The 12990-nt window shown below is 50.1% G+C and overlaps 2 protein-coding genes across 2 annotated transcripts; one reads left to right on the top strand and one right to left on the bottom strand.

The window, feature by feature from the left end:
• Window positions 1-3571: 3571 nt before the first annotated feature.
• LOC104613690 (kelch-like protein 31) lies at window positions 3572-6931 on the top strand. The gene is made up of 2 exons (XM_010285673.1): window positions 3572-4761; window positions 6199-6931. The coding sequence occupies exons 1-2, from the start codon at window positions 3572-3574 to the stop codon at window positions 6929-6931; spliced, it is 1923 nt and encodes a 640-aa protein (XP_010283975.1).
• A 2819-nt stretch (window positions 6932-9750) lies between these two features.
• Window positions 9751-12924, bottom strand: RPL11 (ribosomal protein L11). The gene is made up of 5 exons (XM_010285672.1): window positions 12779-12924; window positions 12231-12337; window positions 11679-11810; window positions 10779-10889; window positions 9751-9830 (listed from the first exon to the last, which is right to left on the bottom strand). The coding sequence occupies exons 1-5, from the start codon at window positions 12900-12902 to the stop codon at window positions 9801-9803; spliced, it is 504 nt and encodes a 167-aa protein (XP_010283974.1). The 5' UTR covers window positions 12903-12924; the 3' UTR covers window positions 9751-9800.
• Between the last annotated feature and the right edge of the window lie 66 nt (window positions 12925-12990).

Genomic DNA, 12990 nt, shown 5'->3' with positions numbered 1-12990 from the left:
CAGCCGCTATGGTCGCCCCTTGATGGGTAGTGATGCCATCTCTGGCCCCACAGTGATCAGAACAGCCTTTCCTGAGACAAATGTCCTTTCGTACCTATTCCTGTTGCCTCCCAATGGCCAACGGCTCCATCACAGATGTTGTAAGTGAGTGGAAAGTACGTTTTTAGATCTGTTCGTGGCTAAAAGCAAATGGAGCAGGGCCACAGCTGCCCGGGCCACGGGCTCCTCAGGCCAGGGGCTTGAAGCTGACATCCCTTCCGCTTGCTCAGGAAGGTGGGGAATGTGTCAGCAGGGTGATGTGCCCCCAGCTCATCCCCAAATACCCTGGTGAACCCCTCTGGGGTGGACCTAGGCCTTTCGCTGCCTCCTCATTGCCTCTCTCTTGGCAATGGCCAGATAGTCATGCCCAGCCTTTGATTTACTGCCTTCTCCTGTCACTGGCTGTGACAATGCCCTTGGCCAGAGCAGTGCTACCTGAATCCAGCCCTTTCCATGTCTCTCAGGATTCAGTTGAGGGTGACTGTCCTCACATCACCCCAAAAGCCTGCTGTAAATGTAGAAGTGATAAGAGCAGTCAGCTGGCTGGGAGGGGAGAGGAGGGAGGAGGATGTTGCCTGGGGGAAGTTGAGGGTCTCTGTCTCAACCTGCAGTCCTGTGCTGGTCAGAGCTTACCCTTGGACTAACCGGTCTTAAAAGCAAGGTAAGGAGCAGACCCAGCCTATAGATGAGTCATGGAGAACCAGGGCTCACCTAGCAGCGTTTGCAGAGACCTTGCATGGGGCACGGGAACTGCTGAATAATGGAAATAATGGCATGGGGCAAGACTTTGTTGTTTTCTAAAATGGGGCTGGAGGAATTATTGGCAGCAAAATAGTGCACAGAGCTGCAGATTCCAGGTGATTTTCCAGGCCAGCTTGGTGTTTGCTGTGACTCAGACCCTGCTTGAACCAGGTATGGCAGGTAAAAGGAGAAGGATTCTGTCTGTTTGGTTAGATATTAAAGAAAATAAGCCTGCCATAACTTTTTGAAGACACAGTATTTCCCAGCATAGGTCCTGCTTAGCTCAGTAATATGGTGCAGGGCTGAGATTAGCAGCATTGAAAGGATGTGAGGACAACTACTGTTTTTTAAGAGAAGTTTAAACAGCTTGAAAAAAGCCGTGTCTTCCCTCCTTTCTGTCTGGGCCTTTTGAAATCTCTTCAAACCATTCCAGCTCCCTAGATTCATACAGCAGCCAGGATTAATCTGTAGGAAAAATATCCCTTTCAAGTCACTACAGTAGTATTTCAATCAGAATCAGCAATGATGTTCCATTTTAAATTAACTGCAGGCTGTAAAGGTTGCTCTGCCCTCCTGCAGCCAGACACTGGAATAACATGAACACGTGCTTCAAATCAGAGTCTGTCAAAGGTGCCCAAAAGGGACAGGCAGGATCCCATGGACATCAATATGAGGCCAAAACTTCTCATGGCTCCATTGTACTTGCACGAAGTGTAATGCAGTTAGAAGACCTCTGTTTTATCCCAGAACAACTTCCCTCCTTCCCTCCTGAGCAGGTTGGACAGTGGATGGAGAAAGCCAGCTGCCCTGCTGGGCTTTCCAGAAGGAGTTAAGAAGGCTTTCAGAGATTACCTTGCCCAACTGTGATGCTGGGCTTCACACCAGACCCACAGGAGCTGCTGAGTGCTGGTGTCACCTCTAAATGGGGTCTGGAGCCCCTGGAAGTAGCGTGAGCCATTTTATGGACAGAAGCGTGGCCTGCTTGCAGACACTGTGCTTGTTTCTGTAAAAAAAGGACAAAATTGAGTCTGGGAATCAGAAGGGATCGGGCAGATCCTCAGTGCAGCCCAGTGGGAGTTGAGACCCAGGTCACTTATTTCACAAGGCCAAACCCTCCTCCCCCCGCAGGTTGCAGACCTCAATCTGGCACCCGTCCTGCTGGGATCGGTCTCAGCATGGGGGCAGCACGATGGCCACCTCCCTCCAGGACAAGTCCTGCTGCTCTTTGGGTTTGTTCAGCAGCAAGAAGGTTCTTGCAGTGTCTTATCTCAGAGGGATGCACGTTTGAAAGATCTGGATAGAAAGCCCGGAAAAACATTTTAATTTCCTGGGGAATTCCAATATTTAACCTATATTTTCACTTCAAATCCAGCTGAAAAGCTGAAACTGCAAATTTTCCTGAGGAATGGATAGTCTGAACAAAATGAGTGTTTGGAAACATCAAAGTGTTTTTGCTCTGAAAGGGTAAACCCCAGTTCCTTTTCCCAAGCCTGAGCTGGGTGTCAGAAACCATTTCATATCCAAACACACAGAGAGCGCGGCATTTGTGTCCCAGTTTCAGAAGGACTGAGGTCTGCTCCAGGATATGACACTTGATAGGTGAGCCCTCGGTGGTGTAAATTGGGGTAGCCCCATGAAATGCCGCAATACCAGGGATGGCTCTAGTGCCTGGGACTTTTCTACTGAATCCTCTTGGCTTCTGTGGAAAGCCAGGAGATCAGGGTCTGCAGGCATCTGTGTCGTCCCTGCTCCCTCTGCTCACCCCAGCCAGCTGAGCTCAGCCGGGCCAGCACTGCTGCTCTCCCCTTGGACTCAGCTCTGAATCCTCTTTCCTGGCAGGGGCTTTTACTAAACTTTTCCCTTCTCCATATTTTTGCTGAAGTCTCATAATGCCCCCCTTCTTCTTTGCCCGGTGCTAAATACAAGCTGATTACTCAGTTCCAAGAAACCTGATCTTTATGGCCAAGCATCATAAACAGTACCCAGACATGTGAGACAGTCCAGTAACAGCTATTTCTGTCTGGCAGATTTATTCCCTCATATATTGGCTGCTCTGAGCAACCTCAGAGGAGCTGAGGTCACTGCTGAGCTTCAGACTGGAGTTTCAAGCTGGAATTTGGGAACATTCAAAAGCTGGATTTTGTTGTGTTTGAGGTTTTTTCCTCTTTGCTGCACTCTGAACTGGTCACCTCAAAGGGCAGCTGGCCCCACTGGTTACCCAGCAGTGCCTCACCAGGCCCAAGGGTCTGGCAGGGGGAATGAACACACTTTTCTATGCGGTCCTGCAATGCTGTGCTTCATCTTACCTCATTGCTGTGTGGGAACCTCTGTCAGAGCTGCCGGGACTTGATTCACCCCATCTGATGTGCGCTTGAGTCAGGCAAAACACACCCTGAGATTGCCCCCACATTCTGCCTGGAGTCTGTGTCACCCCAGACAGTGGAGCTATCACACCCCAGGAACCAGTGGGTACTCCCAGTTTCCCAAGGCAACCACCCAAGATTCCCAGTCCTTTTTTAACACAGCGAAGGTGCTGGTACTGGTTGAGAGTTAGAGGATCCCCTCTTTCAGTGATGGGCTTGAGGCGTTTAACGCGGTTCAGGGGGGTACATGGCTTGCGAGGCAGTTTCCATCCTTCCCTTGGCCTGACCCAAAGAGTATATGAGTCAGTGGGAGCTTTTCCTTTGCTTAACTGAATGTCTTAAAGAGCAGAAGGGACACCACACCTGTACCCCGCTGCAAGGCTCCTCACCTCTCCTTTCTCACCAGGTCCCATTCCGATCCTGCCAAGATGGCACCCAAAAAGAAAACCCCCAAGAAGCCCAAGGTGGATAAAGAGGATGCATCCATCACCCCAGTGATGGTGGAAGATGCTTTGCTAGATGTCGAACACCTCAATCACTTGAATGTTTTGTATGACAGTGGCTCCAACGGCTTCCACTGCACGGCCACAGAAGTTGAAGCACTAGACCATGGAGCCAGCCTTCTGGAGGGGATGAATCAGATGCGCCAGAAGCGGTTCCTCTGCGATCTCACCATTGCCACCAAAACGAAGTCTTTTGAGGTGCATAAACTTGTCCTGGCTTCCTGCAGTGAGTACTTCCACTGCCTGCTGCAGAGAGACCCTCAGCTGCACCGGGTGGAGCTCCACGACGTGTCCCCACTCGGCCTGACCACTGTCATCACCTACGCCTACACAGGGAAGCTGAGCCTCTCGCTGTACACCATTGGCAGCACCATTGCTGTGGCGACCCAGCTGCAGGTGCCTGCACTGCTGAACATGTGCAGTGACTTCCTTGTTCGGGAGATGGCCGTGGAGAACTGTGTGTACATCGCCAACATCTCAGCCACCTATGGCCTCAACCAGGTGAAAGATACCACCCAGAAATTCATCCGGGAAAACTTCCTGGAGTTCTCCAAGACTGACCAGTTTATGAAACTCCCCTTCGATCAGATCAATGAGCTGCTGATGGATGATGGCCTACAGATACCCAGTGAGGTTGCAGCCTTCCAGATTGCTGTCAAGTGGCTGCAGTTTGACCCAAAACGGCTTCGATATGCTGCTGACCTCCTGAGCAACATTAGATTTGGCACAATCTCAGCCTCAGACCTGGTCAACCACGTGCAACCTGTGCCATGCATGATGCAAGACCCACAGTGCCACAAGCTCCTCGTGGATGCTATGAATTACCACCTGCTCCCCCACCAGCAAAACAGCCTTCAGTCTCAGAGAACCAGGATACGGGGAGGCCAGAGGGTGCTTGTCACAGTTGGGGGTCGTCCAGCTTTGACTGAGAAGGCTCTTAGCAGGGAGATCAGCTACAGGGACGCAGAGGGAAACTGGAACAAGCTGACGGAAATGCCAGCAAAAAGTTTTAATCAGTGTGTGGTGGTGATGGATGGATTCATGTACATTGCGGGTGGTGAAGACCAAAACGATGCCAGGAACCAGGCCAAGCATGCTGTCAGCAGCCTGAGCAGGTAAGATGGGCTCCACCTGGCCATGCAGACCTTGGGGAGGGGTTCAGAGCTGTGCCATGTCTGCCTGTGCCCCAGCACCCGCCATGGGGTGAGGGACAAGTGCGTCAGAAAGGTTCCTCTGCTATCAGTAACCCAGAGGTGGGTCAGACTTCTAGGGTAATGCTGCTGGGGAGGGACAGATGCAGCGAGGCCCAGCACAGGGTTCTGGACTGTGAGACACAAGACCTGGAAACCACTTCCAGGGATTTGGTCTGTGTGTCCCCAGCGTGGGCTTCCCCTGGGGACTTTGATGCCCAGGCTGTGCTGCCCATGTCCTCTGGCAGCGCACAGCACCAGTGCAGGATGAGGATAAGGCAGAGCCTCTTCAAAGCTGTGAGGCTCCTGGAGAAATGGGAGACATTATTTACAAGTAACCCATTTTGTTACTCTGGGGAGCTCCCCTTTTTACCCACTGGCTGTTCCTCCAGCCAGTGCCAGCCTTAACTTGGTCTCTGGATTCACTTTAAGGTAGATTTACTGTCTGTGGGACTCCTGTTGCCCTTCAGGATTTCTTCTCTCTGCCTCCCTTTCTCTCCTCATCATTTAAATGACAAGGTTTGTTTCCTAAATCCCCATAAACCTGTCACTGGATCGCCGAGGGATTACTATTCAAAGAAAGGAGGAGTAACCATGGCAACCAGACATGCAGTATTTTGTTTGCAACCTAAACCTGAACTTCCCAGTGGCTCTGCCCACAGCTTGGCTCAGCCATCTGGGCTCCACACACAACATTGTCAGCACTGCTTGAGGCCAGCCCTTCGCAGACCCTGATCACCATTCCTCAGTTAGGAGCCGTCACTGGGCTCTTTCTTTTGCACCAAGTGAGGTTTCAGGGACCCACTGGCAGCTCTCCTTTCTATTTCTGGCCAGTAGCTTATCCAGCACCTTTCCCAGCCTGGCCTCAGTCCCTGTGGCATCGCTCTAGGGACACAGCAGTTCCAGTTCCCTCTGCTATCTCCCAGGCACGCAAGGGGCTGGCTTGTTATCATATGCCTGGCTTTGGCCTGGCAGGGTGGGCAGGGAACATCTGCCCCTAGGTCCTCTTCTACCTGCCAAGACCCAGCAGAGGGGACAGTGACAGTGCTTGGGGACACCTCAGATTGGTAGCACAAGCCATTTCCAAGCCAGGAGGGAGCTTGTGATGGCAGAAGCAATGCTGGGCCATCCCAACGGTTAGAGTGGCCACAACCCCAGCAGTCACAGGTAGGATCCCGTCTTGTGCAGTGCTGTCGTCTCCATCAGCACTGCCTGTCCAGATGCTTTTCTACTGCTGGAGAACAGAGAGGCTCTTCCAGAGCATGATTTGTCTCCTCTGAAGGCAGATGTATGGCAGGCCCCTCTTCTCCCTGTGGCTCAGATGCTAGTCCTGGACAGACCCATCTGCCCTTCACCCCCCAGGTATGACCCGCGCTTCAACACCTGGCTGCACCTGGCCAGCATGCAGCACAGGAGGACACACTTCAGCCTGAGCGCCTGCAACGGGCTCCTCTATGCTGTCGGAGGGCGCAATGCTGAGGGTGCACTGGCATCTGTCGAGTGCTACGTCCCCACCACCAACAGCTGGCAGAGCAAGGCAAGCCTGGAGACGCCCTGCTGCTGCCATGCCACCAGCATCATCAATGGCAAGCTCCTGGTCACCGGTGGCTACATCAGCCATGCCTATTCCCGCAATGTATGCTGCTACGAGCCCAGCACCGACACCTGGAGGGAACAGGCAAGGCTCAGCACCCCCCGGGGCTGGCACTGTGCAGCCACTGTGGCTGACCGAGCGTATGTGCTGGGTGGGAGCCAGCTGGGTCCCCAGGGCGAGCGGGTGGATGTGATGCCGGTGGAGTGCTACAGCCCAGTCACGGGGCAGTGGAGTTACATGGCACCCCTGCCCATGGGGGTCAGCACGGCCGGGGTGGCTCTGCTGGAGGGGCGCTTGTGCCTGGTGGGTGGCTGGAATGAGAGTGGGAAGAGGTATAAGAAATGTGTGCAGTGCTACAATCCTGACCTCAATGAGTGGGCTGAGGACGAGGACCTCCCAGAGGCCACCGTGGGTGTCTCGTGCTGCACTATCATCCTCCCATGCTCCCTGAGCTCTGGATCCCGGGCCAGCTCTGTGGCCTCAGCAGCAGCCAGTACATAAAGAGCCCTGGGTGTCACATGGCTTATGCCAGCACCTAGGGAAGGAGACAGAGCTGAGGAGTGTGAGGGAGCTGGATGGGGAGGCGCGTTGATGTTTGGAGTCACTGCAAAGTCTCAAATGCTCTTGTTCCATCATGGCAAGTTTTGAGCTCTAGGAAAGTGTCTTCTGAGCTGCCTGCATCTCCATCCTGCAGCTTAAGCAGGGATTGCTCAAGCGGGACAGACATGGAAGCAAGCAGCACAGAAGAGCTTTTCTCCTCAGCCTGCAGCACTATATTGCAGAGTGGACTGGCAAAAAGTGGAAAAAAAAAGAAGAAAAAAACCTTAGCATAACACAGGAGAAATTCTACTGTAGGAATAGTATTGCAAGACACTTTCAAAACAACAGTAGTGTTGGTATTAGGTACAAGAAAGTGACAGATCTAGAACAGACCCTGTTGGCTCACGCAGCATTTGTTCAAGGGAAAGACATTTAATATTTACTCATTGAAGCTAGATACCTTCAGACCAGGAATAAAGTGAATCTTGATAGCAAGGAAGAGAATTATGGAGCATCTCACCAAGATCTCTTGCTCTTCCAAGTGCTGCGCTCTAGCTCAAGAATCGGGGAAGTGCCTGAGGATGCTGTGAGGCTCCAGGAGATTTGAGAGACAAATGGTGCCCTGAAAATAAGTGTCAGCTGGACCAGAAGCCCTTCACATCTAAACCAGGAGCTCTTGCAGATATATTCCTAGCCAGGTCATGTTACTTGTACCATCAAGCTGACAGCTTGGTTTTGAATTCATTCAGTGCTTCCACGTTACTGTAAAAGCAGCATCTGACCTGTAAAAGGCGAAGCGATTAAGAAACTTGAGGTTCCAGGGACAAGCGTTTGCTCAGTGCCTGGGGTCCCTCCCTGTTGCTGCATCTGACTGAGATCGTTACCAGTCTTTATTAAAACCCTGGTGGCTGCCCTTTCAAAGGGCACAGGGACTGCAGACCTCCCCTTACCACACTGTAGAGCAGAGTCATGTTCTTGGGCTGAGTACGTCAGGACAAACCACCCCACAGCACTCCAAACCCTGCCCCAGTGGGTCTGAGATACAGCCCCACAGCAGCGATAACCTGTGACAAGCAGGAGCCAAGAGTGAGTGGTGGTTATTTCCTGGTCTCCAGCCCATGGTCTTTACAAGACATAACACAACAGTCACGTGCTGAGGCCAGCACCTTCCGAAAACAGGTCCTGTTACTGGAGCACATTTACAAATGATCCTAGACTGGCTCATCACCTTTGGCAGCTACACACTGCTGAGTGTCTGGGCAAATGCTCTTGTTTTTGTTCCGGTCTTTTTTTGCACAAGATGGTGAAATCGCATTCAGGAAGCCAATGAGCCGCTCGAGGGAACTCAAATGTGCCATGAAGATGCGAAGACAAGAGCTTCAGCAAAAGACTGGTTTGTACTTCCTTTCGCAACTCACCCAAACTGAGCAGCTTGCAGAAATTACAGTTCACATAAAGCTATTGATCTTTCTTAAGAATTCAAGTTCTCGATTAAGAGTTCACATCAAGCATGCACCTATCGAGAGGCAGAACGTAATTTCTGTTCCAACTCCACTTTCCTCCATGTATTTTAGCATGCATAGCACACACTGCCCTGTGTATTTTGGAGAGGGCTCCATCCTGAACAGCACTGGCAACCTCCCTTGGTTTACAACTGCACCAGACTTGACAAGGGAACAGTCTAGTCTTTCAGACAACACTGCACAATCACTGGTGGTAGCATATGCAGATTTGGATGGAAGTGAGTTTATTCCTTTTTTTTTTTTATATTTTTTTTACTGTAAGATGCAGGAGAGAACCAAACACTAGAGGCAGAAGTGAGGGTGCTTCTGAACTCCACTTGTATGAGCTGTATTATCCTGCAGGGAATTTTCTCTTTAAATAAAGGCCATTCCTTTGCAGGGAAAAATTGTCTGATTGCATAACTACAGCAGTGTAAATTCACACTCCTGAAACATTTTAAGAAACTAGTCAAAATTCATCCTCTACATTCCAAGCGCATCCAGCAATTGCTTCAGGATTTCTACAGCCCATTGAAGGCACCACAATCTGTGGGGCAGAAACAACTCTACCAGCTGCAGGTACAGGCACTCGAGGTCACCCACACTACCCATGGAAGGAGCATGGATGCGGGGGTTCTACTAGCTGATCTCCACCTCCTCTTGCAGCAGCAGATTTGAATCCCAGCTCAGGAGCCTCACCAGTCCCCTAGCCCTGCCAGCACCACAGGCCTTGCCCATGCCCTCAGCCCCTTCCCAATAGCCCTGTCATGCCTGCTTAGATAAAGAACCCTCTGCCACATTTTGGCTTTAATAAAAGGATACGTGCACCATTTCCTTTGGCTTCCCATTGAACTCGCACTCCAAATAGAAGAAACTCTGTTACTCTAGGAACTAATTCTGAGTCCCTTGTTTGTTGATTAAAGAGCAGGCAGGTTGGTCTGTGGAGGATCAGAACAAGTACAATGACTTATTTTGTTCCCCTCTGGAATTTAACCCTCCGGAAACTCTGTTCAACTCCAGTAGTCAAAAAAGCATGTTTGGTTGTTTTTACCTCCTTCCTATGCCCTTCCACAGACTCTAGTAAGTTCTACACCTTATTTGTGCTGTTGGACAGTACAGAAGCAGAGACTGTATCCATGTAAATTTGCTCTTTGAGAGCAGCACATTCTCTTCAAGTGCACAGCATGAGTCCATGTCCTGCTGCTGCCTTTGAGTGTGACCCTTCCTCCCAGCACCTTCCCAAGTCAGGAGAAGCCCCCACAAAATTCACAACAGAACTTGGGGGTTAGAAAATTTTATTTGTTTTTTTTTTTTGTAACAGGAACAGCTCATTTACCAGGAAGGATGATGCCATCATACTGTGAGAAAAAAAAGAAAGAACCAAGTGAGAAAGTACCATCAGGTACAGGTGCACTACTGCTGGTCCAGAAAACTGAGTCACCATGTTCATACCAAGCCAGCCAGACAACACTGACATGAAACACCAGCTCTCCTGGATGAGCAGCTAACTGCCTTTCTACTTTGGTGCTGTGCTGTTAATTTCCCAGGGGGCTTTTTTCAGATAAGTACTAAACTCTGCTCATCAGCCCAGTGAAACGAAGCCCTACCCTTCACAGGTTGATCTGACCAAAACTACACTGGTCCCTTTTACAGTCCCATGATTTGGCCCCTGAAGGTAACTGTGCCACAGTAAGCAGAACCACACACGAGGGGGTGGAGCAGGCTGGAGCCTGCCTTAGGCAGGGTATGACCAGTGTAGATCTAGGCAGAGTTGCCCACAAAGAGCCTCCAGACTGTCCACCCTTTCCACCTCTGCAAAAGTATCAGTAGTCCCCATCTCTGAACATTTCCAGTCAAGCTTTCGGCATCTCCCATTCATTATCCAGTCTGTGCCAGACAGCACTACAGATAAACGCAAGAACTTGTTTTATTTGGATTGCTCCATGCTCCAAGTCTGGCAGCTGAGCTAGGAGCTGGGTCAGATAAACAGATCCTAACCCTGCCTCATCACTTGTGATCCATGTACACAGAACACCTCCAAAAACTGTGGGAGACAAATTTACGCTAGAGGTGATACCTCCAGCTGTCCTGCAAGAGCTGCTCTTTCACTTCAGCAACAAAAAAGGGGCATGAACAGCACTCATGCTCAAATGCAGCTTCTACTGCCCCAGAGCACCAAAAATCAACAGTTTAAGCAGTGATCAAGATGTCCTTCCACACAGTGACTTGTTCCAGTCCTTCCACAGTGAAGGTGCTGATATTTGCTAGGAAACTCTTGGAATACAAAAAATAAAGAGGGACATTACCTTTTGCTGAAACCAGCGCATGGCTTCTTCCTTTCCAATTCTGTGCTTGGCTCCAATGTTGCCAGTCCTGCGTTTTTTGTCAGCAATGCTGAAACCAGGCCTGCCCAGCACCTGCCCAGAGAGGAGACCAACAGCACTATTTTATTCTGGCATTTATTTATTTTCTTAAACTCAAGAGTTTTCTAGGAGAGAGGGCTAGAATTTCCACATCAGTAATGTCTCCTCTGAGTCACATTCAAGACTGAGTGCATTATCTTCTACAGCCTCAATGTAAACTGCAAACTAAGTAACTGCTGGGCAGCCACATAAACTGACAGGGACAGCTCCTAAGCTGGTCAACTTTGCGCATGCACTGACTCAGAGAAACCAGAATAAGCGTGGAAGACACACTATCCCATACCCAGAGGCCTCAGCTCTTGAGAAAAGATTTGCTGAACAGCATTGCTAACAAGTACAGAACAGCTTCCCTCTATTTCAGAGATTTAGCATGAGGCACAACAGAACAGAACAACTCAAATGCACCAGCCACTACTGCTGCTACGTGACGCATCCCCAGCCCTCTAAACGCAGGGAGAATCTTCCAGCAATGCAGCCCATCCTTCAATTGCATTCCTGAAATCCCTGCTGCTCTTTCCTTCCCCACACCTAGCACAGCTGTTCCAGTGTTATCCCAGGAGTACCAGTAACAGCCACAGTATTTGTTTCTGAAGAGGCTTTGTGAGACATGTCATAAACCAGGGACTTTACAGCAGCCCCAGGAATCTCAGTTTAGACTTAGATTTTTTTGACATTTTTCTATCTTCCAGCACTTGGCAGCAAGTTCGCGTGAGCTAGTTATCGTTTTGTGTTCTAGAGCTTTCACACAAACCCAGGAGCTGCAAGGAAGCAGGGAATACGCACCACATAAAAGTCCAAGCCGTAGATACCAATACTGGGATCATATTTAATCCCCAGATCGATGTGCTCCTGGATTCCAAAGCCAAAGTTCCCAGTGTCTGAGAAGTTGTTTTTTCTCAACTCGTATTCTCGCACCTGTAACATTTGTTGTCAGTCACTATTTCATTATCGACTGCAAATAAAGTAAGAAGTCCTGTGTGTTCTACCAACTGCTTGTTGTAGAACCACAACTTCCTTACATGCTACTAAGTCTTCACCCTAAGATTTTGCTCCCAGAGCCTGCTCATAAGTCTCACCAGTTAAGACAGAATCTCAAAGGAAAGGAGCAACTGCACCAACTAGCTCTTAAATAAGGATGAGAGAGCAACCAGATAGAGAAACACTGCAAACACAGCAGTCTGCGTATCAGACAAAGCTGCTACCCCAACCCTTAACATCCACGACCTATCTGTAACTAGATCCAGAGCAACACTTCAAAGCACGCATCTTTGCAGTTGGTACAGATTAAGTTTTGTTCTTTCACAAATCAAAGACCCAGACCAGCCAAATTCTCACCTTCAACCCCTTCTCCAGGATCTCCTCTGCTTTGGCCCCGCGAACCGTGCAATGAACAGCAATCTTCTCATTTCTCCTGATGCCAAAGGATCTCACAGTGTATCGTGCTGTAGGCAGCAATAATTACACTTAGAAGCTATTCAAAGAATTCCCACCCGGGGGATTTGGCACTTGTTTAAGAAGACTGAAGAAATTATTTTAAAGGAAAAAGAACCAAAGCAACCAAATGTTCCCTCTTTGGGATGAGGGCAGAGCAGCAGCCCAAGACTGCAGACAGAACTGAACTGACTTAGAATAACCACCAGCATCTGAACATTTAAGGCACCTGAACATTTAAGGCCCCCAATTCTCAAAACATCCACAGGGACACCAGAACAGACCTCTCCACATTGGCTCTGCCAAGGAGCCTCTTCCCTGGGGGCCACACTGCCACTACACCCTCTGCATGCTCAGTAGGGGAAGAGAAACAACTACTGCTAAAGCCAGCAGACAAACTGCTCCTTTCCAGCCCCCAGAACACGCAGCCCACAGGAAAACACACCCTTCACCTTTGGAGAAGACGGGGGTCTGGCCCGTCAGCTGCTCCAGCACTTTGGCTGCTCGGGTGAGCCTGTCCCCACTCTCCCCAACGCAGATGTTGAGGCAGAGCTTGCGGATGCGCAGCTCTCGCATGGGGTTCTCCTTTTCACCTTGGTCTTGCTGCGGAGAAACGACACGGGGAATAACGGGGAGTGCTCGTAAGACAGCCCGCCGCTCGCCC

Source organism: Phaethon lepturus, unplaced genomic scaffold (assembly GCF_000687285.1).
Source record: "Phaethon lepturus isolate BGI_N335 unplaced genomic scaffold, ASM68728v1 scaffold52464, whole genome shotgun sequence".
NCBI classification, from domain to species: Eukaryota; Metazoa; Chordata; class Aves; order Phaethontiformes; family Phaethontidae; genus Phaethon; species Phaethon lepturus.
This window is presented reverse-complemented; position numbering and strand designations above follow the sequence as displayed.

Coding starts and splice junctions, on each gene's coding strand:
- RPL11 (XM_010285672.1), bottom strand. CDS start 12,902: ATGCGAGAGCTGCGCATCCGCAAGCTCTGCCTCAACATCTGCGTTGGG. Junction 12,338..12,778: donor GACCCCCGTCTTCTCCAAAG/GTGAAGGGTGTG, acceptor TGCTGCCTACAG/CACGATACACTGTGAGATCC. Junction 11,811..12,230: donor TCCTGGAGAAGGGGTTGAAG/GTGAGAATTTGG, acceptor CAAATGTTACAG/GTGCGAGAATACGAGTTGAG.
- LOC104613690 (XM_010285673.1), top strand. CDS start 3,572: ATGGCACCCAAAAAGAAAACCCCCAAGAAGCCCAAGGTGGATAAAGAG. Junction 4,762..6,198: donor GCTGTCAGCAGCCTGAGCAG/GTAAGATGGGCT, acceptor TTCACCCCCCAG/GTATGACCCGCGCTTCAACA.